Source organism: Hemiscyllium ocellatum, chromosome 11 (genome assembly GCF_020745735.1).
Source record: "Hemiscyllium ocellatum isolate sHemOce1 chromosome 11, sHemOce1.pat.X.cur, whole genome shotgun sequence".
In the NCBI taxonomy this organism is placed as follows: domain Eukaryota; kingdom Metazoa; phylum Chordata; class Chondrichthyes; order Orectolobiformes; family Hemiscylliidae; genus Hemiscyllium; species Hemiscyllium ocellatum.
The window spans coordinates 62,036,828-62,061,085 of NC_083411.1; the positions used below are offsets into that span (position 1 = coordinate 62,036,828).

The following is a 24,258-nucleotide window of genomic DNA, read 5'->3' on the forward strand; positions in this document are numbered from 1 at the left end:
CCTTCTCAACATATCTTCACACCGACTGGTTCAGCCAAGCTTCTGTTCTTCTACTGTGTAATTTGTCGTGAGGTTTGGTGTAAGATTTTACTTTATGACACTTCTTGGGAGTACAGTGGGATATAATATAGCAGTAGAGGCACTGTATTACTAAAAGTTGCTGTAAAGTAGGAGTCTGAGAGGTTGTCACAGAAACTGTTTCCTGATCTTTCAAACATTTCCTCACCTGCCACAAGGTGGGGCCCTCAGCTTGGACAACTCTCACCACGGCTATTATGGGTACCCACATAATACACAAGATGATCATACACCAGCCCAGCGCTATTGACCAGACAGAGTATTCAACTGGTCCATATGTAGGAGGGGCAAATGTTGTTAAGGACCAGACTAAGATTGCTTGAATGAAATAAACACAGAAAGTAAAATCAGTAACATGATGAAAGGGACTTACTGTACATTTTTACATTCAGCTTAAATCACTCAAAGATGTAACATCTCCTTACGGTTAAAATGCACGGAGAGATCAGAATCCAACAAGCTCTCCACCAGAGCCAGAAAAGCCAATTCCTTTTCCCAATCATCATCTCAATGTCCTTGATGAATCTGTTTATCCCTGTGAATGGCAAGGAAGCAGAGAGACACCATCACTCACACTGTCCTGTCTTCAGGGCAGCTTATTTTCTGTTGAAGTTCATCTTGTACAGGTGGCATTGATGAACAGGTTAAACAGAGAAAGGATTGCTGAAGATTTCAAATTGGATGAACAGAGTGTTCCCTATCACCAAATCGATTATCTGTACTCCAAGATTTAAAGGTCTTGAAGGAACTCTCACACTGTTTCGAGAAGACAAGTGTTCAAGGTAAATGGGAGATGAAGTGAGGTGGCAGGTTGAGGCCAAAGGTGCCAATGAGTGGGGATTGATGATGTGGTGAAGTCATGTTGGTTGTGAAGCAGGGTTGTGGAAGATTTGGATCTGGTCAGGTATGGAGTTGGGAGTGTTTGATAGTGGAGATGAGAGGTGTGTGTTGTCTGGAATAGAGAGTGGTGGGTGGTCACATGCCCATGGGAAGTGATGTCACAGGTGAATGACTTGGTGGGAGACTGTTAATGTTATTCATTGTCAGGTCAACGTGAATGATTGAGGGAGTCATTTTTATAATGAGAGCAGATTTTAATCCTTCTAACATTTCCTGGGTAATTATAAGTCAGTCAGAACTTTCTGAAGTCTCTGTCTCTAACTCAGAGTTGGAACTTATTCAGAGGATTTTTGACACTGGGTATTTCCATGAGTATCATACATTCCCAGGCAATTCCCATATAGCCAGTGTGTTGGGACATCTGCCTGATCCTGGTGTACAGCTTCCAGCCAATGCCTGGTCTCCCAAAATCTGGAAATGTAAAATATCGGCTAAGAAATTGCATTCATCACTTTAGAATTGATGAGCCTGATCTTTGTGTGAACAATAGTTAAGGGAATGGAAACAATGGCTAATGTTAATTCCTGTAAACAGGTAATCAGTAAATAGTATTCCCTTGGCTGTATTCTTAGGGCACCATAAGGGCAAGAAAATGATCAAGAAACTTGTCCAATGGAATGAATGGATATGGATAGCACAGATAAAAGACATTGGAGTGTTGTCTGACCATGATGGTATTAAATAAGGAAACAGGTTGGATGGACTGAATGGCCTACTCTTATTCCTGTGTCCCAAGATAAAGGATCAGGAAGCATATTAATGTTCCTAATCTCTATGATGATCAAGACACTCACAGGAACAATCTCATTAAGGGAATCTCCTGATTCTGTAGGATCATCATTGTGGTCAGGGAAGTGAGAAGTCTTGAAACAATGTTAAGAATCTACCCATGTGATGCTTCTGTTATGAAGGTGGAAGGGAATATTTGGGGGTTTTGAAACAGTCAGAATGGACAAAGAACACAACTGTATAGAAATAGGCCTATCGGCCCTCTAAGCCTGCGCTTACACATTTTGCTCTTCCATAATAAAACTGTCCTCACGAACAGGATCTGTATCCCTCTATTCCCTTCCTATTCATGTATTTGTCCAGGTGCTTCTTGAATGCTGCTATTGTGTCTACTTCTACCATCTCCTCTAGCAGGCATGTTCCAGGCACTCACCACCCTTTGTGTGAAAAACATGCCTTGTAGATCACTTCGAAACATCCCCCCACACCTTGAAAGTGTGTCCCCTAGTCATTGATCCCTCCACCCTGGGAAAAAAAACCTCTTCCCTTCCACTCAATCCATGCCATCACAATCTTCTAAACTTCTATCAAGTCACCCCTCAACCTTTCATATTCCAATGAAAACAAACCCAGTCTGTCTAAATGTTCTTCATAGCTAAAATCGCCATACCCTGCAACATCCTGGTAAACGTTTCCTAAGCATCCACATCCATCTGCTACTGTGGTGACCAGAACTGTATGTAATACACCAAGTGTGACTTAACTAAAGTTCCATAAAGCTGCAGCATAATTTGCCTACCCTTACAATCAATGCCACTTCCAATGAAGGCAAATATGCCACAGGTTAATTGGATTGGAAGGATTCAGTTGCTGTGGGGTAGTTATCAAGTGAGGGCATGATTGAATAGCAAGTCAATTAGTTTCTAAATTTTGCTTTTCACTGTGGGACATGCATGATGTTGTTCACCTGTTATATCTGAATCATAGCCTTGTGATTTTGAAACATAGTTCAATAAAATTAGTTCATGAATTTTATAATCCTAAACTTTTGCCTCTGTCATTATTCATTTGACTCAAGTCTAAATCCTCACTAACTGATCAAACCCTATAGTTATCTGCACAATATCCAGTGTTGATTTTGTAGTGTTCTCTGAAGAGGTGAAAGTATTCTCATAAATACATTTCAATTGTAATTATTTTTTTTTCCAGTCATACCCACCATTGATCCAGCTGAGACCAATGAGTTCCAACAGAGCAACTACAATGAGAATCCATCCAGTACAGAAATAATCCATTAAATGTAACCAATAAATCCCAACCTAAAATGAAATGGAAAATTAGAAAGCATTAAATGGAAAAAAACATAACATTCAAATCTTTAAAATAGACATTAAAAGGATTTAAGAATTTATCTTTTCTCAACCGCAAAATACCCTGTTTCCTCGATTTATTCTCATTCCTTGAAGGGCTGGAATTAGTTGTGTTCCATTTTTCTTTTTTGAAATAAACAATCAATTTTGCATGGAGCAGCACGGTGGCTCAGTGGTTAGCAGTGCTGCCTCACAATGCCAGGAATGCAAGTCTGATTCCACCCTTGGGTGACTGTCTGTGTGGAGTTTATAAGTTCTCCCCATGTCTGTGTGGGTTTACTCCAGGTGCTCTGGTTTCCTTCCACAGTCCAAAGATATGTGGATTATTGTGGTTGTGTTCGCCGAGCTGGAAGTTTTTGCTGCAAACGTTTCGTTCCCTGGCTCGGGAACATCATCAGTGCTATTGGAGCCTCCTGTGAAGCGCTGCTTTGATGTTTCTTCCGGTATTTATAGTGGTTTGTTCTTGCCGCTTCCACTATAAATACCAGAAGAAACATCAAAGCAGCGCTTCACAGGAGGCTCCAATAGCACTGATGATGTTCCCTAGCCAGGGAACGAAACGTTTGCAGCAAAAACTTCCAGCTCGGCGAACAGAACCACAACAACGGACACCCGAGCTACAAATCTTCAACCAGACTTTAAATATGTGAATTAGGTGGATTGACCATGCTAAATTGTTCATAGTGTCCAGGGATGCAAAGGCTAGGCGGATTAACCATGGGGAACGCAGGGTTGTAGGGTAGAGGTTGGTTCTGGGTGCGCAGCTCTTCAGAGGATCAATGCAGACTTGATGGGCTAAATGGTATTTCCACACCGCAGAGAGTCTATGATTCTGTCCAGATGTGATCTCGGTCAGGTGCAACACCTCTCTGGATTTATATATTATGATCTTTCCATGCCTTTCAATATTTTATTCACTGTTTTAACTTCCTGGGAACATTGTACTAATGATATTTATGAAATGTTCACAAAAGTCCTCTAGATATCTCCCCTTCCCATGACCTCTACTACATTCTCAGATGACACATATTCCTCATCAACTTTCCCTCTGCTCAAATTGCAATCGTCTTTATTAAATTAAATCTGCAACATTAGTCAAAATATTTTCTTTTTATTACTGCGATCGTGGGAATTAAAGGCAGCAATAAATATAGAGACCACAGCTTTATCCTGGATGAGGAAGGTCATCACTCCATCTTCATACAGACGTTAATAATTGGTGAACACCCTGATATTGCAACGTCTGATTGCTTCATCAATGATTTCTAGATTTTAGCCTCCACTGCTCAATGCAGAAATTAGTGCTGTGTGTCAATCATTCTTCATGTGTTGCAGAATTCCAGACATAAATTCTCAAATTGCTTTTCCTCATTTTAAACCAAGCTCTCCAATCTCATAAATTTAATATTCTGAGTAAAATCACATTCTATAACCGCATAAGATCACCTCTCAAAATGAACTGGTCTGCAGCCTGAAAAGTACAATTTCTTGAATCTTTCCTCATAACTCAAAACCCCAATTCTAGGGGTCAGTCTTGTGGCTCCTAGCATTACAGTCTCCAGTATCCATGTGTCTGTCTGTCTTGTTGGGAAGAACTGGACACAGTAGTTAAGGTAAGGTCTGACCACAGTGCTGTAAAGTTTGATGACCATTCCTTCTGATTTCTATTCTACAGTTTTGTGATCCAATTGATGAGGCTTATGGACTTTGTGAAACACAGAAAGCATGACACAATCCAAGAGAATGCTGCCTGTTTAATTGACTCACCAAGGAACACCTTCAACATTCACCACTTCGGCAAGGGTCCTGCAAGAGCACTTTACAAAACTGCATTCCCCACAACCAAGCTAAAGCAGGCACCAGGCACAAAAGAAAGTTGATTTACAAAGCAAAGAATTTCAGGTGCTGGAAAGTTGAGATGGAAATCAGGAAATTCTAGAATTATTCAACAGGGCAGACATATTCAACAGGGAGATGAATAAGATTAACATTTCAGCTCAATGATGATCCTTCAGGAAGGAATTGGAAATCTTCATCAAGGGACAAGGGTACTGAGGGTGGAGAGTTGGAAATGGATTTTGCAAAGCAAGTCGGTAGGAATCCACATTTTGTTTATAAAGACATGCATAAAATGGTGGGAAGGAAAGAAGGGAGGGTGTTGTTTTCAGGGGGCAACTTGGGGGCACTCCAATTACACATAGCATCATGCTCAACTGCTCTGCAAAATCCATCCCAACCAAAGATTTACAAACCTTCCTCGACCCAATATCCAGGATTTATAGATTCCTTGGTCCCACATGTGGCCTTGCCTGCAGTACCAGCAGTGCCCACCACTGAGCTTGTGGCACTGCTGACACTGGTGGAATGGCTGGTCAATCGGATACTCTTGCTAAGGATGGCACCTCTTCCTGCTGGTGATTGGCATGAGCCCCATTATTAGGAAATTTATCCTGCCCACTGCACTGTAAGGCTGCAGGGAATGGATAAATCACATCCTGTTGACTGTCTTCTTAGCCAGCAATACTCACATTCCACAAACAAACAAGAGAAAGAGTCACAGAATCATAGATTGTTACAGTACAGAAGGTGGCCATTCAGCCCATTATGTCCACACTGCTCCCCAGCAAGCATTATGACTCCTGCCACACACCCCTTCCTCACACCCTTTTTCCAATTAAATAATCACCAATACCTCAATTGACTCACCATCACATTTCAAAGCTGTGCACTCCAGACCTGAACATGAAAAAGATCTTCTTCATTACATTTGCAAATCGCTTTAAATCTGAGCCATCTCATTCTCGATCCTTTCACAAAGGGGAACAGTTTCTCCCTATCTACTCTATTCAGACCTCATATGAGTTTGGCAATGTCTGTCACATCTTCTCTTGACCCCTCCTCTCCTCTCTAAGGAGAATGACCCAATCTGTCCAATGTATTCTCATACATTAAGTTTCTCATTTTGGAATCATTTTTGTCGATCTCTTCTGCATTCTTCCAAAGTGTTCACATCCTTCCAATATTGTAGCATTCACAACAGTGCTCAGCACACCTGGTGAGGATTAACAAATTTCTTATACAAGTTCAACATAACCTTCTTGCTATTATACCCTAATAACTCTATTATTAAAGCCCAGGATACCATATGCTCTCTCTACATATCCTACTATCTTCAATGATCTGTGAAAAGCTGCCCAGACCACTCCTGCACTTCTTAAGTACTGCACCCCTGACGTTACAAATGTTTTCTCTCCCCAAAATGGATCGTCTCAAACTTCTTGCATTGAGCTTTACCTGGAAGCTACCTGCTCACTCCACCAACATGTCTGTGAACTTGTGGACTTTTCAACTCTCTTGCTTAGAGTTTACAATCCTTCCAAGGTTCATGTCACCTCCAAACTTTGAAACTGTCCCTTACAAGACAAGGTCTATACCCTGCAAATAAAGCAGGAAAAGCAGGGCTCCCACAACTGATGTAAAACAAGGAACTATGGATGTTGGACATCTGAATCAAAAACACAAACAGAAATTGCTGGTGAAACCTAGCAGCTACGGTACATCTCTGGTGAGAAAGTGGAGTTACCATTTCTCGATGATGAGTCACTGGACTTGAAACATTAACTCTGCTTTCTCCCTACAGATGCTGCCAGACTTTCTGGGTTTCACCAGCAATTTCTGTTTTTGTTCCAATCCCGATCTCTGGCGAACTCCATTACAAGCCTTCCTACAACCCAAAAAATATTTGGTGATCACTATTCTCCATTTTATTTCACCCAGCCAATTTTGTATCCAGACTGCTATTATCTCCTTTATACCATGAGCTATAACTTTCTTCATAAGTCTGCTGTGTAACATTGCTTAAAGTGAGTTTTGAAGGTTCATGTACACCACATCAATGACATTACCCTCATCGATCCTTTCTATTACCTCTTCAAGAATTGTCAGCCATGATTTGCCTTTTAGAAATCCACGCTGACTGTTCCGAATTAACCCACATATTTATCTATGCCTCAACTGATTCTGTCATTAATATTTGTTTCCAGATTTTTATCCACCACTGAAGTTAAACTGAATTGTCTGTCATTGCTGGGCTTACCTTCACAGGTTTTTTTTACAAATAAAGGCGTAACGTCTGCAATTGTCTAACCAGTCAGCACCTCCCCTGAGTTTAGGGAAGGCTGGAAAATTATGGTCAGTGGTGCTTTAATTTCTACACTTGCTTCCCTAAATGTTCTTGGATGCATGACACCTGCTTCTGGACCTTGTCAATTTAAATATTGATTGCCTACTCAAAACTTCTTCCTGGTGAATATTGATCTTTATCGTGATAGAGCTTCCTCCTCCATTACTATAACTGGTGTCGCTTCCATCTCCTTAGTAAAGACAGATGCAAGATATTCAGTTAACACCTTAGTCATGTCTCTTGTCTCCATATGTCCTATATTTCAACTTGTGGGCCAAGTGCTGGAAAGTGAGATTAATGTAGAATTAATATAATTTTGGTTGTACAGACTTGAGGGCCAAAGGTCCTCTTCTGTACTATAGGATTCTATGATTCACTGTGTAAACCACCTTTTTTACCCTAATTGACTCAACTCCTCATTTTGCTATTAATGTGCCTATAGAAGACTTTGGGATTCCTTGATATGTTTGGCTGACAGTGCTTTCTCATCAGTGCTTTCTCATCAGTTAGTACATTTGGCTGGACAGCTGTCTTGAAATGCTGAGAGATGTCAGAGGTGCGTTTCAATTCCTGCACCAGCTGAAGATACCACGAAGTATCAACCTCTCCCCTTCCCTGAGGTGTGGTGATTCTCACATTAAACCATCACTCGTCGCCTCTCTGTGGCCCAGTAGGCCCATGGTGGCTTTACCTCTGACCTTAATCTTCTTATTAAACCCCCTTCACTTCTCCAATATGCTTTTCATTTCCCCTTTGAACCTTAGTGTTCTGCTTGAAGTTTTTGTCTTGACACTCATCATAACCTCACTTTTTCTTCTTCATTTTGTATTCTATCTCCTTTGTTCATCCTCAGAGCTCTGCATTTGTTTGTTCTCCTTTTGCTTTTTGAGGGAACATACCTTGATTGTACCTGAATCATGTCTATTTTAAACATAGCCCTTTGTTCAGTGACTGTTTTTCCCACCATAATTTTGTTCCTGTCTCTCTGGCTCAGCTCCATTCTTTGCCCATTGAAGTCAGCTCTCCTCCAGTTAATTCTTCTTATTCTGGACTGCCAATTATCCATTTTTATCATCATCCCTGGTCCAAAACCAAACCAGCAGTGGGGTTCTAAATGCTGGGAGCTTCTTTAGACTGAACTTAATTCTTTGTGATTTATGAAACAGTGTCTCATTTTACTGAGTATCCTTGTCTAGAGAGGGTTGATTGCTCATGTGGAAACATAGCAAATGACTAAGCTACAACTTACCTGTGTTACAAACAGAAGGCCAAGGAAATAAAATAACAAACAAAGACCAGCTGTCAGATAAAGATGCTTTGGCCTAAGGAACTCAGGAAACTGGTCCAGCAGGCTTGTTATTACTGTTTCTACTGAAAACAAAAGTTATCAGTGATTAATTAATGATTTATACCAAGTCTTAGATAAATCCACCACCAGAGAAATGGCAGCCAAGAGAACTAAAGGAGCCAATGGGGAGAGATTTCTCTGTCTATGGGCAGAATTGTATAAGAGCAATGTTTGGAAAATGGAGGCTTGCTAATGTCTCCTGAAAGTAACTCACCATCTCAGGGTGGGTGATAGAAGATTCTGAGATGTGGGCTATAGGCTGTGATTCAGTGGGAATGACAATATTAGACATTTAGTTCAACAATGTGTGGGAGAACTCTCTCAGATTGTATTGCAGAAGAGTTTGCAACACTGATTGGGAAGATTGTACCTTTGCTGTTTCTGATGCCAGGCAGTTCATCTGGTTTATTTTTCCTATCGGAGCAATGAGCCACAACTGAGTGGCTTGCCACTTTATTTCAGAGAGGCTTGTTGTTTCATGCCTCACAATTAATATGTTACCACAGCACTGTGGGGCAGCAAGGTTGCTCAGTGGTTAGCATTGCTGCCTCACAGTGCCAGGGACCCAGGTTCAATTCCAGCCTTGGGTGCCTGTCTGTGTGGAATGAGTGTGGGTTGTGATGTCTGCATGGGTTTCCTCCGGATGCTTGGTTTCCTCCCACAATCCAAGGATGTGCAAATTAGGTGAATTGGCCATGCTAAAATGCCTGTAGTATTAGGTGCATTAGTCAGGAGTAAACGTAGGAGAATGGGTCTGGGTGGGTTACTCTTCGGAGGGTCGGTGTGTACCTGTTGGGCCAAAGGGTCTGTTTCCACACAGTAGGGAATCTTATTTAATATAATAACCTGTAAGACATTATATAAACCCTGCATAATTATGTGACTTAAGAGCAGAAAGGTCTCAGAAACTATCTTGACTTGGGCCACTTCAAGCATGACATACTGACAAACTGTGCTGCATGTTGTAATTGAGTACTTTCATACTCACCGAGAAGCGTACATGAATATAATGTTTGAATATAACAGTGAGCTGCAATAAATATTCTGTTAGATTCTTTAATAACATAAAGCATTGAAGCAAAATGCACATCAAGGATTCCAGGGTCTAACATATGATTATGGTTCTGAGGTTTTCAAGAAGGTCTCTCACACACAATCTCCTTCTATAAAAGGCATTAGGTGTCAGATGGGTTTTTCTGACACAATGATAGCTCTACAGTCAAAATTACTGACAGCAATGTTATTTCATCCAGGTTTATTTGATTGAATTCAAATTCCTCAGACACTGACGTGAAACACAACCAGAAACTATTGGAAACACTCTGCAGGTTTGGCAGCATCTGTGGAGAGAAAGCAGAATTAACATTTCAGATCCAGTGACCCTACTTCAGAATGCTGTTTTTTGAAGAAGGGTCACTGGACACAAAACATTAACTCTGCTTCCTCTCTACAGATGCTGCCAAACCTGCTGAGTTCTTCCTGCAATTTCTGATTTCCAGCATCTGCAGTTCTTTTTTGACATAGAGGTGAGGGTTGATCTCATGTCTCCAGGTCATTTATCCAGGCCTCCAGATTAGTCTGTTAACTGAATCACAACATAATTGCTGCTCAGTACATTTTAACAAATCCTGTTCCTGATGAAAAGGGTCTAGATGTACATCAAAAATGATAGTTATTATATTGAGACACCTAGAACTTGGCAGCAGAAACAGAAATATGAGTTGTATGATACAACAGAAAGAACAAGGAAAGGGGAAGCAATGGCCTAATGGTATTACCGTTGGACTGTTAATCCAGAGATTATATCCAAGGGACCCAGGCTCAAATCCTGCCACGGCAGTTGGTGGAATTCAGAATCTAATGATGACCATGAATTGATTGTTGGAAAAGCTGACCTGATTTCCTAATGTCTTTTAGAGAAGGAAGCTGCCATCCTTACTTGGCCTGGCCTAGATGTGGCTCCAGACCCGTTGCAATGTGGTTGACTCTTAACTGCCATCTGGGCAATTAGAGATGGGCAATAAATGCTGCCTAGGCAGCAATGATCTCATCCCATGAATGAATGAAGAAAAACAAAATTGTGAACAGCGACTGAACATGAATGCAGATTTTTAAAAAACATGAATTCCACTGTAAATCTTCCAGATGTTAGGTAACAATGACCTGAATATTTCTTTCCTACAACTTGGAACACGCTTCATTCAACCAAGCTGAGGTTTCATTAAGACATTGTGGAGAATTTGACTCTCGAGTAACATTGTTTTCTCATGCATTACAATCATCAGCAGTAGTTCCAAACATAATAGCTTAGATAAGTTCCTTTTATAGAAGTAGAAAGAGATTGGTTAAATTAAGTAACATTATTGTTGAACTTAAAAGATGTCATTTTGACCAAAACTTGCAAACAATGTGTCAAGTCCCAAAGTGAGCAGCATGAAGAAAAATAAAATGGACCATAAAGTTGCCCATGGCAACTGTGCAAGGGCCTCTGGGTAGGCAATAAAGGACAAACCAAACCCTGAACAATGGATACAAAACAAATGATAATATTAGTCCTGCGTACAATCAACACACACTGCTACATTTAATTCCGTATAGTCACTGATGTTGAGGCAAATTCAAAAAGTCTCAGCTGAGACATTCCAATTACTTTTGGAACATACCATGTGGCACACCCTGAATATAAGGATGAATGTATGGACATGAGATCAGTAATTCAGAATGGTGAGATTGTGACATCTTAATTGTGAACTGGATATGTCGAAGGCCAGTAATTTCATCTCTGAAACTATGTTAAATCAGTTCTGTACATTTGTTGAATAGTGCCTACTTTCAATGGGAATCAATAATTTTAAAGAAACTTGTTTTTTTATAGGTATTTTTATTGAAAATTTAACATTTTTACAAGTTTACAAAATAAAAAAAACCCAAGCATAAACATTGATATACAATTAAATCTTAAATAAATAATAACCAAAATTTAACAAAAAAAACCGACAAAAAAAACTCAACTAACTACTAATCTAACCGACAACTAACCAGAGTGCAGAATTAAGTCTCTTACATTATTAAATTAAGAGAAACAAAAACCCAACGGATAACACAGAAATTGGGTACTGAGATACATGCTGGGAATGTATTAACATCATATGTAACAAAACCCGTATTCGTGTGGGATTCCTCTCCCAAGGGGCCACGGACCAGCCAGGTTTGCCATTTCAATTAAATAAAAGCCCTTGTTAGGACGGCCGAAATATATGTATTTATATAATTCAAGAAGGACTGCCATATTTTATGGAATAATTTGGTCTTTTGGTGCACCATATTTGTAAGGAAATCAAGGGGAATACATTCCATAACTAATCTGTGCCAAATTGAAAGTCCAGGGGGGCCCTCAGCCACCCAGTTTACCAAAATATTTTTCCTTGCATAGAAAGAGAGAATAGAAAATAATCTCTTCCCGTGCATATCCAGGGAGGGTGAGTTCGAAAAGCCCAAAAAGAGAGATACAAGTTCCACTCTAATTTCCGTTCCTAAGATTTCTGTCATAGCAGTTGCTACTTTAGTCCAATATCTACGGATCTTATGACAGGTCCATAGGCAATGTACAAAAGTGCCCACCTCTATTTTACATTTGGGACACATTGGAGATGTTCCTGCCTTAAATTTTGCCAATCGATCCGGTGCTATATGGGCCCTATGAAGTATCTTCAGCTGAATAGCCTGAGTTCTGTTAAGGATGGTGATTCTTCTGGCATTTTCCCAAAAGGGTCCATGTATAACTTCGGATCGCTGGAAAAGACCAAGGAATTTTTGGACTCTCTTAGATAAATTGTAAGAGATAATTGATGTTGGTTTGCTTTCCCCCCACTCCGGTTTACATCCCACCCTCCCTTTTTTTTAATATATTAATCATTTTTTTACCTTACTGTTTAATATTATCTTGGGGGGTGGGGAGAGGGATTTATTTATTTGTTCTCTACTTAACGATTTTCTCCACCTCCTTGTGTTTTTTATTTTATACATATATATAGGCTGGGGGGTCTAGTTAATGTTGGTGGGGGGAGGTGGTTACCTTATACTATTTTACCTGTCTCTAGGAGCGGGGTTGTTTTCCCTTGTTATTTTGTATTATTATATTTAATTATTACTTGTTGAGGTTGTAATTTCATAGTTATATATGTTTATACATGGTATTAACATTACCAAATATATCCAGGCGTTGGTGTAGGTTGGGGTGGGGCGAGTAGGGTGCTCACTGTTAACTCTAGTTCTGTAGTATATTTGAATTTTTTTCATCCTATTGAGGAGCGCCTGGGTCAAGGGTGGGGCACTGGTTTGGAGGGGATACAATAGACTTTTGGAAAGGAAGTGATACCCCCGGGAACAAGGGGGAAAATCTCCATTTAAATACGGTTTATATTTTTTTTATTTCGAAATAGTTTTTTATTTTACTGTTGTGAGTGTATTAGAGAGCCTTTATTTTTGTGAATTTTATATGCTCTTTGCTCGGGATGTTCAGGATAGGGTTTCCCCTCCCGAGGGGTCTCGGATTTGCCTGGACGATTATGGTTGATCAGTCGGTTAAGTGGTGCACCTGGAATGTCAAGGGGAGTAATTCACCAGTCAAAAGGAAGAAAATATTATCAAACCTCAAGAAAGAAAGGGTTGATAGAGCTCTCCTACAGGAGACACACTTATTGGATAAAGAACACTTGAAATGACGACAGGGTGGATTTGATCAGGCCTTTTTTTCTTCTTTTAGCTCAAAACGCAGGGGAGTTGTTATTCTTATTCGGAAGAATTTCCCTTTCAAAATCCTAAATCAGATAAAAGACGAATCTGGACGATATATTCTGATTAAAGCCCTTATAAATGGAGAGAAATATGGGATTTTGAATTTGTATTGCCCCTGGCACTTCATTTTAAATTCTTCTGCAGCTGGAGAGGGTGGGGGAGGGGTTCCTGCTTGCTGAGAGCTGCAGGCTCCCCTTTAGTCATTTTTACTGGAGATGAAATTGTTTAAATTCAATACTAAACAACTAATTACATTAAGTAAAAACTATTTTAAATGATTTGGTGAGTGTGGTGGGGGTGGGCGACCCACTTTGCCCAAGTCTTGGGAGGAGCACTGTAGACTCAGACTTGCTGGGTCGCTGCCATCTTGGATTCCCAAAGAAACCTGGTTTATAGATCTTCTAAGTTTAAACCCATTCTAGCTAAGTTATATCATTGCCCAAGGTGGTTACTGGGTAAAACATTTACATGCATGCTGTTATCAATGGAGTAGTGGATGAGTGGGAGATAATGCACTCCTCCAGCCTCAGTCAAACAAGAGGGCAGTGACAAGGAGTTCAGAACAACTGGAATATCCAGACCTGTCCTTGCTGGTGGTTTTTCCTTGCCACTCAAGCTGGTGTACAATGGAACACTCGCTATCAACAGGAACATGGTGGATCAAACCACTGGCTTCCTGAAGGTATCAAATCAAGTTCAAATGGAGTACATCTCAAAATCACTAGAGGTTTGCTGAATCTCTCAAATCTTGCTTCCAGGATGGCAGAGTTATCCTGGGAGAATGAATAGGAGGAGGCAGGTGGTGGTGGTTGGCATGGTTGTCCCTGGACAGATACCCAGGTTATTCAGTAATCTAATCACTGCCACGCAATAATTGTTCTACCATTCCCTAGCTATCAACCCAACTTTTATTTAACATCAAAATAAATCCGGAAATAGAAGCCACTAATAAACACAATCATTCCATGAGAACTTCATTGTGCACCAATTCCAATAATGTAGGAAAAGTTGATCTTTCTGTTACTGAATTCTCTGAGCACCTGTCTTATGTTTGCCTGTTGCCCTGTTACTATCATTCTCAATTATTTTTCTGTTCCTTTCTCATTCCATTAATCCCATTGACTCAATGCTCTTTTGGGCAAATTACACTCAGGCCCAGGTGTCCTCTAGTACCCCATCGATGTCTAACAAATGACACATATGTGCTATCCTGCAGCAGAATAGTATGGTTAACTTTGTATTTACCTGACTGTGCAACCTCTGAAACGGGCTTGTTTTGCACATGAGCCATGTGTCCAAGAGTGGAGAAGATGATAAATCCCGCAAACACACTCGTAGCACAATTAACAACACAGACAATGATGGTATCTTGGTAACAGTTGTTGTGAAATTTGTTGTAGGATGACAATGTGATTAAACTGCCCCAACCCACTGATGTCGAGTAGAAAATTTGTGTTGCAGCATCTTTCCAGACCTGATAAATAGAAGGGAGAATTCATCAGCGCTGAACGATTTCACTTGAACTCATTCAACTGAAAAACTACATTGACCACAAGAAGCATAGTGTGAGTTAGTCCAGCAGCTCAATGTGATCTGACTGAATTAAACTAGCTCTGATCAACACCATCTCACTTAATAGGAGGGCCATCATTTGATTTTCCTTTGACTACTTGCTGCCAACTTTAAGATTTTCCCTCCAAAATTGACTCATAGCAGAAATAAAACCCCACTGGACCAAAAATCTGATCTTCTGCAAAGACATTGCTATTTTCTGCACTGCAGTCTGTTAAGCAAAATGTAAACTGCACACATTGGGGTTAATTTGGATCACAAAAATGATTTAAATTAGATTTAAAATAGGTATGAATGTCAAACTAAGTGCACATTTGTAACAAACCATCTTATACTTAAATGGTGAGGCTCCAGATGCTCCTTGTTATTTATGTGTAAATTCCACAGCAATTTCTGACTGCACTCAGAGGTTCAGAGAAATATCTCTGATATGCACCACTCTGCTGTTATAAAAATGGTATCTCCTGACATTTACAAACTTGGCTCAGTGTGAAATTACCTATTACATGCGTAGAGTCACATTATTATTGTTGATGTGGAAGAAGGGTTTGGGGGGGAAGGGGGAGAAGATCAACTGAAAGGCAGGATCTTAGCTCTCAGCAGCTCCCCCAGGTCCTCCCATCTACATGAAGTAGAGTCCTTCAAAAAAGTGTTGATGCCTTTAGATGAATTCCCCCTTCTTGGAAGCCCGATAGGAATTCACAGGATTTTGATTTCGCTTTTCCTCATGATTGTCCCCTGGTCTCCACAAGTAGGTGCAGAACCAGGGAGGAGATGTTTCAATGGCCATTCATTGGCCACTTAAACACCATAAGTAATGGCAGAGCATCAAAATCCATCCATGAATCTTCTGCCACCACGATAGATGAGTGACAAGAAGCTACAAACTAATGCTTTCCCACCCAATTTCATGTCCCATTGCTCCCAAATTGTCATTTGGAAGGGCATAAAATTCTGCATTTTATTTCTGAACTACTCTAAGTTCACTCATTGAGAGTTACATTTCCTTCACTATCACAGTTCATGTGCTGTTAATTTTGCAATCAAACAATTTACTTGGTTAAGCAGATGCTCAGTTGCTTTCTCTCTGTAGTCACATCTCAGGTACAGATGATATTGTGACAATGCCATCTCCCACTTCTCAATAAACTCCAAATATCATTGGCATTAAACAGGTCAGGAATTGTCAAATGGATTACCACAGCTTTGCCGTTCTCAAGGGCAAGTAGAGATGGGCAATGAATGCTGGCCAGCCAGCAATGCCCATATCCCACCAATGTATATTGAACAAATATTGATGACATAGTCTCATAAGTGATTGTAACTGAAAATCTGATTACTGAATCAATCCATGATTTCAGAAAGAAAGAGGCACTGACAATAAACAATCCTTTGCATCCCACTGCCGATCTCATCCAGTTGTATCTAATCTCATCATCCTAGCCCTGAGCATTGATTCCCTCCTGCTCATACCAAGATGATTACAACAATAAACTAACTCATTACAATTCATCACAAAGTCTCAGCTAGCTTTTCGCAACATGTGCAAAATGATCTTTCCAAATACAAACAAAAGACTGAAAGGTACATTTCAATTCTAAATTTTAATACCTCAATCAGACAAAATAAAACAAGGAACCGTTAAATAAAACAAAGTGATTTTTGAAATTCAATTGATTCTGTTGTTGAGCTTACCTGAGCATCAGCCAGTTTGGAGAAGTCTGAATGGCTTCCGATGTAGAATTCAATTCCTTTAGAGGCTCCCTCCAGGGTAACCCCTTGGATCAGGAGTATCGTCACAACCACATACGGGATAATTGCAGTGAAATAAACAACCTGAGAATGGAGAATAAATTGGAAGATTTTCCTGTATTAGTGGTACAACATTTACTTTATTGGATCCAGCTGATTGTAAACTGATAGGAATATAAACAAAGAGTGAATCAGAAGACAGTTGGCTACATGATGGGGATATTTAACACTGAGCTACATGTTGGAAATAAGTTTAAATTCTACAATATTATTTTTAGTTTTATAATTAATCACATTCAGGGAAATGACAGATGTATTCAGGAGAATTGATGAGAACTTCACAAATATATGCAACACTTCATATTTCATGATTCTTTACTATTCTAATAATCCAGACAAATGGTAAATAAAACCCTGACCCTAATCTGCTCAGTCCCTTCCCCCAGTCCTGCCCAGCCTTCCGCAGCAATTGGAATTTCCCCCAGAGTCCCTGTGTCAGTGACTGAAACCCTTAGAATGAGGGACACATTCAGGAATTTGGGGGCATTGCTGGGGCTAGAAATTAGTTATGTTCAATTTCAGTTGTGGATATTACAATTTGTGACTGTTCTTCACACTTTTTTTCACACTTATTTCAGCCTCGTCATTTCTCTGATTGTTGTGTTGTTCAGAGCAGGACCCACACAGTTTGTGGCTGAACACTTGGCAGGTGATTGAGCAGCATGAGGTGTCATATCTGCTCCTCTTCAAGGCTGTATCCCCTCAAAGGGTAACCATGCTCTGTGGAAGCTACAAAGGATTACTACACACTAGTTCATTTTCTGTTCTCTATACCTTACAGGAACTGTTAACATCACCAAGGATATAAACTATGCACTTCACAACAGTCCATAAATTCTAGTTTTATTCTTACAGGGAATCTGTATTTTGTCAGTAGTTGTAACTGTCTTCATCACCAGTCACTTACCTTTCCTGAAGATTTGATTCCTTTCAAAAATGCTGCCCCAACCATCAGCCAGGCTAGAAGCAGACAGAGGGCTAAATGCCAGACAATCTCCCCAGTCTCATCCAATGAACTTGTACGGTGTAAAACTGCTTGACTGAGTTAAAAAAAGAGAAAATATTTTTCATAAGGGTACTGTTTATTACACATAGATACTATGTGCTCAATGCATCTGAGTATTTAGTGCAATATACAGGGCTTTTAAAAATATTCAGTTGTTACAGAATAAGTCCTACTTTTAAATAAGAGAATGGTTACTGAAGTTTGATGTCCTTTATGTTTTTCTCTTTCTACATCTTATTCAAACAGAATGTGGGTGCGTTTGCTATATTTGAATCTGCAACTGCATGAAAAAATTCGTGGCATGTCTTAATGGGCTCCATCTTATGCTCAAATTTACACTTGAAATGGAACAGTCAAATTAATCTCCTTAGCTAGAGTTCTAGTTGGGAAATCAGCCAGGGGTTCTCTACTCCTATATATCAAAGATCTACCTTCAGAAGTCAGTACACATGTTGAGATTCCTATGCTTTCATATACTGCAAAATGGGCATGATCAGCAACCTTGTAAATTTATTGACCATGTAAATGTAATGTTGAAGTATGGCACTTCTCAAGCACCCTGCAGGTAATGGCCACTGATCAGATAATCCCTCAATGTATGTTCCAAACAGACATTACAGGCCCTAAGGCAGGCCTGGAAGTGCCCAGTCCTCTTCAGGTCTGAAAGGGCAAGGTATCTCCAATGTTTGATCAAGAGTTGAAGTCAACTGTTTCACATTGTTACTATTTTTGTTACGAACATGATGCTGATATTAAACCAACAAGATGTTTTGCTTAGAACTAATAAATAATGTGGTATATTAATTTTAGTGCTGGTGTGATGCCATGTTTCAATGTTATATATCCTAAAGACTGATGGATCGTATCAATAATTCACTCAACTGTTCCCAAGAAAAACATTCTAACTGTACCAAGCCAGCCTGCAAATACAAATTCACGATACAGTGTTTAATATTAATTGAGATTCTAAAACTGAATTATGTTTACTGGATAATCCTGAGTGTTCAAATAATTACAAGGGAACAAAATAAACAGCCGTATATTGGTCTCTCAGATTGAAGATTCTGAAGTCTTTTGGGTTTGGGGAAAAATGCTGTTTATTTTCAAGTTGAGGCAGATTTGCAGAAATCTTGGCAAATGCTAGATGTGTAAAACGGTTGCTCCTAAAACAGAGAGGTAGTTTTAGGATCTAGAGTTTAGAAGAATGAAAGATTATCTCATTCAGACACACAAAATTCCTCACTGGACAATCCTGAAAAATGTGTTGCTGGAAAAGCGCAGCAGGTCAGGCAGCATCCAAGGAGCAGGAGAATCGACGTTTTGGGCATAAGCCCTTCTTCAGGAATCTGATTCCTGAAGAAGGGCTTATGCCCGAAACGTCGATTTTCCTGCTCCTTTGATGCTGACTGACCTGCTGCGCTTTTCCAGCAACACATTTTTCAGCTCTGATCTCCAACATCTGCAGTGCTCACTTTCTCACAGGACAATCCCACCATTTGTGGAGGAGGAGTTTGAAAACACATTCAATACTATGCACTTGGCTCGTTAATAAGAACCTGTGGTGTTGGAGGAAGGATAATAGCACAGGCAGAGGAATGACTAACTAATAGAAGACAGATTTGCGATAATGGGGGCATTTTCAGGATGGCCTATAACTAATGGAGTGCTGTAGTGCCGCGGCCACAATTATTTACAATATATTAATGACTTTGATGAGGAAAGTGAATGGACTATCGCCAAGTTTGTGGATGATATGAAAATAGATGGGAAGGCAAATGGTGAGGATGACACACAGAGACTGGAGGGATACAGGCAGAGTAAAAGAGTGGGCGATAAAACATGGCAGAATGAAAAGGGAAATCCCTGGCAATTACAAGCCAGGCAGTCTTACGTCTGTGGTCAGCAAGGTTTTGGAAAGAATTCTGAGGGGTAGGATTTATGACTATTTGGAAAAGCATAGTGTGATTAAAGGCAGTCAACATGGCTTTGGGAAGGGAAGGTTATGCCTCACAAATCTTATTGAGTTCTTTGAGGAGGTGACGTAGCAGGTCGATGAAGGTTGTTAGGAAGCATTATTAAGGTTAGGTTGTGTTCAGAAACTTTATTGTTAGGTAGTGCTCACGTAAGGTAGTATTAGCAAGTCTGGAAATTGTTAGCTTCACTAGACAACAGTAAGCCATTATGTTACACTAAGAACAGACTGAAACACTGATGGCATAATGAGGCCCCAGGGAGGGTGAACAGATAACAGGACATTGAAACCGTGTTAGATTGCACGTAGCTCATACTGAGGTAACTGAATGTTATCACTTTTGGGACCAATCCTATTAGAGTATACCGCTTCTTACCAAATAAGGATGTAGCACTGGGATGCGAGGGGCTAAAAGCTAGACAAAGAGAACAATAGATCAGAAGGCGCTTTCTCCAGTGAGCAGTAAACATCTCACTGTATTGTATACGTCTCTCTCTCAGTAAAAGCTTATATTTTGAATCAGATCCAGTGTTTCTCTCCTTCAAACGAACACCGGGGACGGTAGCTCCATCCTAATAAGGTCGAGAAATGGGTGTGGTGTATATGGACTTCAGCAAGGCATTTGAGAAGGTTCCCTATGGTAGATTCATTCATAAAGTTAGGAGGTATGGGTTACAGGGAGATTTGGTTGTCTGGATTCAGAATTGGCTGGCTGACAGAAGGCAGAGAATGGTTGTAGACGGAAAGCATTCTGCCTGGAGGTCAATGTTGAGTGGGGTCCCACAGAGCTCTGTTCTTGGACCTCTGTTCTTCGTAAATTTTATAAATGATTTGGATGAAGAGGTTGAGGGGTGGGTTAGTAAATTTGCAAATGACACAAAGGTTGGAAGTACTGTTGATAGTATCGAGGGCTACTGTAGGTTGCAACACCTCATAGACAGGATGCAGAGCTGGGCTGAGAAATGGTAGATGGAGTTCAATCTGGATAAATGCAAAGTGATGCATTTTAGAAGGGGAAGGTTGAACTTGAATGCTGAATATAGGATTAATGACAGGATTCTTGGCAGTGTGGAGGAACATAGGGATCTTAGTGTTCAAGTGTATAGATCCCTCAAAGTTGCCACCCAAGTGGATAAGGTTGTTAAGAAAGCATGTGGTGTTTTAGCTTTCATTAACAGGGGGAACGAGTTTAAGAGCCGCGAGGTTTTGTTGCAGTTCTACAAGTCCCTGGTGAGACCACACTTGGAATATTGTGTCCAGTTCTGGTCGCCCTATTATAGGAAAGATACAGAGGCTTAGGAGAGGGTGCAAAGAAGGTTTACCAAGATGCTGCTTGTCTTACAAAGAGAGGTTGACTAAGCTCGGATTTTTCTCGCTGCAGATTAGGAGGAAGAGAGGTGACCTGATTGAGGTATACAAGGTAATGAGAGGCATGGAGAAAGTGAGGACTGCAGATGCTGGAGATCAGAGCTGAAAATGTGTTGCTGGAAAAGCGCAGCAAACAGGCAGCATCCAAGGAGCAGGAGATTCGACGTTTCGAGCATGAGCCCTTCTTCAAGAATGAGGACAGTGTGCCAAGCTGGCTAAGATAAAAGGTAGGAAGGAGGGACTTGGGGGAGGGTTGTTGGAAATGCGATAGGTGGAAGGAGGTTAAGGTGAAGGTGATAAGGTGAGGGTGATAGGCCGGGTTGGGGGTGGGGGGTGGGGGCGGAGAGGTCAGGAAGAAGATTGCAGGTTAGGAAGGTGGTGCTGAGTTTGAGGGTTGGGACTGAGACAAGGTGGGGGGAGGGGAAATGAGGAAACTGGAGAAATCTGAGTTCATCCCTTGTGGTTGGAGGGTTCCTAGGCGGAAGATGAGGCGCTCTTCCTCCAGCCGCCGTGTTGTTATGGTCTGGCGATGCAGGAGTCCAAGGACCTGCATGTCCTTAGTGGAGTGGGAGGGGGAGTTGAAGTGTTGAGCCACGGGGTGGTTGGGTTGGTTGGTCCAGGTGTCCCAGAGGTGTTCTCTGAAACGTTCCGCAAGTAGGTGGCCTGTCACCCCAATATAGAGGAGGCCATATCCCTCATGAGAGGCATGGATAGAGTCAACAGCCAGAGAGATTTCCCCAGAGCAAGATTGACTGGCACAAGGGGTCATAGTTTTAAGATTTTAGGAGGAAGGTATAAAGGAGACGTCAGAGGTAGGTTCATTACGCAGAGAGTTGTGAATGCATGGAATGCATTGCCAGTTGTGGTAGTGGAAGCAGAGTCATTAGGGACATTTAAGTGACTGCTGGACATATACATGGATAACAGTGAGTTGAGGGGTGCGTAGGTTTGGTTATTTTATTTTACATTAGGATTAAACCTTGGCACAACATGGTAGGCAAAATGGCCTGTTCTATGCTGTACTTTCCTATGTTCTATGTAATTACACTTGCATTAAATTTAGGATAAAGCTACAATTATGATTTTCCAGTGTAGCACACTTGCATGCACTGGAAACTTTGTATATGAAGACACAGGGATCATCTTTGTAGTCAGAAAAACTGTGTATGAGCTCTGCCCCGATTCAAATGAACAGAATAGATGACAGCCATTAACTCGGACAATGCTCTGGCCAATCTATCAACCTCCTGGTTTAAATTTAAACAAAATCTGCCAGATAAATGTCAATTAGCTCTAATGGGCACATCCCTCAGTGTAACAACTCAACCAATCAGAGTTCACTTGTCAACCAATCGGAATGCACCTCTCATTCAGCATCTGTTATTTTCCACTAACAGAAAACAAATGTTGGAAATCTGAAACAAAAGCAAAAATTTCTGGAGAAACTCAGCAGGTCTGGCAGCATCTATGGGGAGAAAGCAAAGTCAATGATTCAGGTCCAGTTCTGAAGAAAGATTGCTGGACCCAAAACATTAACTCTGCTTTCTCTCTGCAGATGCTACCAAACCTGCTGAGTTTCTCCAACAATTTCTGGGTTTTTTTTTGTTCCTGTTATTTTCCCTTCACTTTAGTATTTCTTGCAAATTTTCAGAATGAATGGAAGACAGGAAGTTTTGACTTAATGTTTCTTTTGTCAGCATTAATCAAAGTCTGTCTTACTAAACAACAATGTACTTACTCCCAGTATTGCTCACACGGACCCTGGTGAGGAATGGAGATTTCTGATCCAATTAGGCAAGTGTTATTATACGTCTGCAGCCATGTTGTATTAATGACTTCAAAATATCCATCATCCAGAGTAAGATTGCATAATGGATCTAGAAAATGTTGAATGTGTTTTAGAACTTTACTGCTCCTTGTTGAACAATGCTGCCATTTCTAGTGGTACAATCAGGGTCTCTGGGCAACCCAACCCAACCTCATCCATTACATAAGGTGGAATCAGAGGCATAGACTGAAGTAGGAATATATAAAATGAAGAGCCTCTCTTCTTCCCAGTGTCCACTCATTGAATCCAGGGTAGGATGGTTTGAGGACAGCCTTTCTTGCCAGACGTAAATTGACTCCCTAAGAGATGTCTTAAATGGGTATGCTGGCTGCCATTGGCATTCTTATGTATGTGTTGAAGGGTGGGGGTGGGGAAGCGGCACAATATGTGGGTTCACTCTATCTGGTCTGTTGTTTCCTAGGAGGGTAGATTTTCAGGTGGGTGCCCAATAGAGGTATCCAATGACATTGAAGAAAATTGCATTGTTCAATTACTGGCTTCCATAAAGTGTTTGGTACTAGTGGTAGATGCAAGTGGCCCAAAAGCTCCCTTAACACACAAATAGGTACATCAACAGTGAAGGTTCCCACTTCATGAAGATGCATCCTATGACACTCAATAGCATATCCTGCATGTGAAAGAAATCACACAGGGACTGAGACACAATGTTTTTTGTTGAGCACCAGTCTGCAACAGCACAGAGAATCACTAAATTATTATAGCACAGAATGAGACGATGCAAACTGTTGTGAAAATCCAAATTAGAGTTTCACCTAGTTCCTCCACTCAGTAGCTCTGAACTCCTTCCTTTTCAAACAATGATCGATCTCCCATTTGAATGTCTTGAATAAAAGTAACCTCCACCACACTCTCAGGCAATACATATGCAATCCTAACTTCTTGCTGTGTGGATAAAAATTTCCATTGAGTCACCATTGGTTGCGAATGGTTTTAATTGGCCCTTCATTCTATCCAGACTGTACACGCTGGGTACATGTACTGAGCTCCCTCCTTGTATTCCACATCATTAGTTCACACTAATGACAGCATCATTTAGGGATTTTAAGAAAAGTGTCTCATACACCATGTTTGAAGCTGACAGAAATGTCAGCATTGTGGAGCACAAACAGAAGAGACAAATGAGTAAAGAACTTTCTACATGGGTGCCAAATGTGTCCCTTCAGATCCACTTGGTCTGTGCTAGCCATGTAATTGTTAATGTATTCAGACTCACTCAGGAAGGACCAGCCAATCACTGAGCTTTCAGACATCCCATCCCTCAAAGACGATACCCC

The 24,258-nt window shown here is 40.7% G+C and overlaps 1 protein-coding gene across 1 annotated transcript in view; it reads right to left on the reverse strand.

The window, feature by feature from the left end:
* Positions 1 to 232: 232 nt before the first annotated feature.
* LOC132820033 (sodium- and chloride-dependent neutral and basic amino acid transporter B(0+)-like) overlaps positions 233 to 24,258 on the reverse strand; it is a gene marked incomplete at its 3' end in the record, with an annotated part of 68,896 nt that continues 44,870 nt past the window's right edge. The window contains exons 9-13 of the mRNA XM_060831954.1: positions 11,001 to 11,126; positions 8,510 to 8,628; positions 2,927 to 3,026; positions 494 to 613; positions 233 to 396 (exon numbers count right to left, since the gene is read on the reverse strand). Of these exons, the coding sequence (XP_060687937.1) occupies positions 233 to 396; positions 494 to 613; positions 2,927 to 3,026; positions 8,510 to 8,628; positions 11,001 to 11,126 (629 nt within the window). The remainder of the gene's footprint in view (positions 397 to 493; positions 614 to 2,926; positions 3,027 to 8,509; positions 8,629 to 11,000; positions 11,127 to 24,258) is intronic.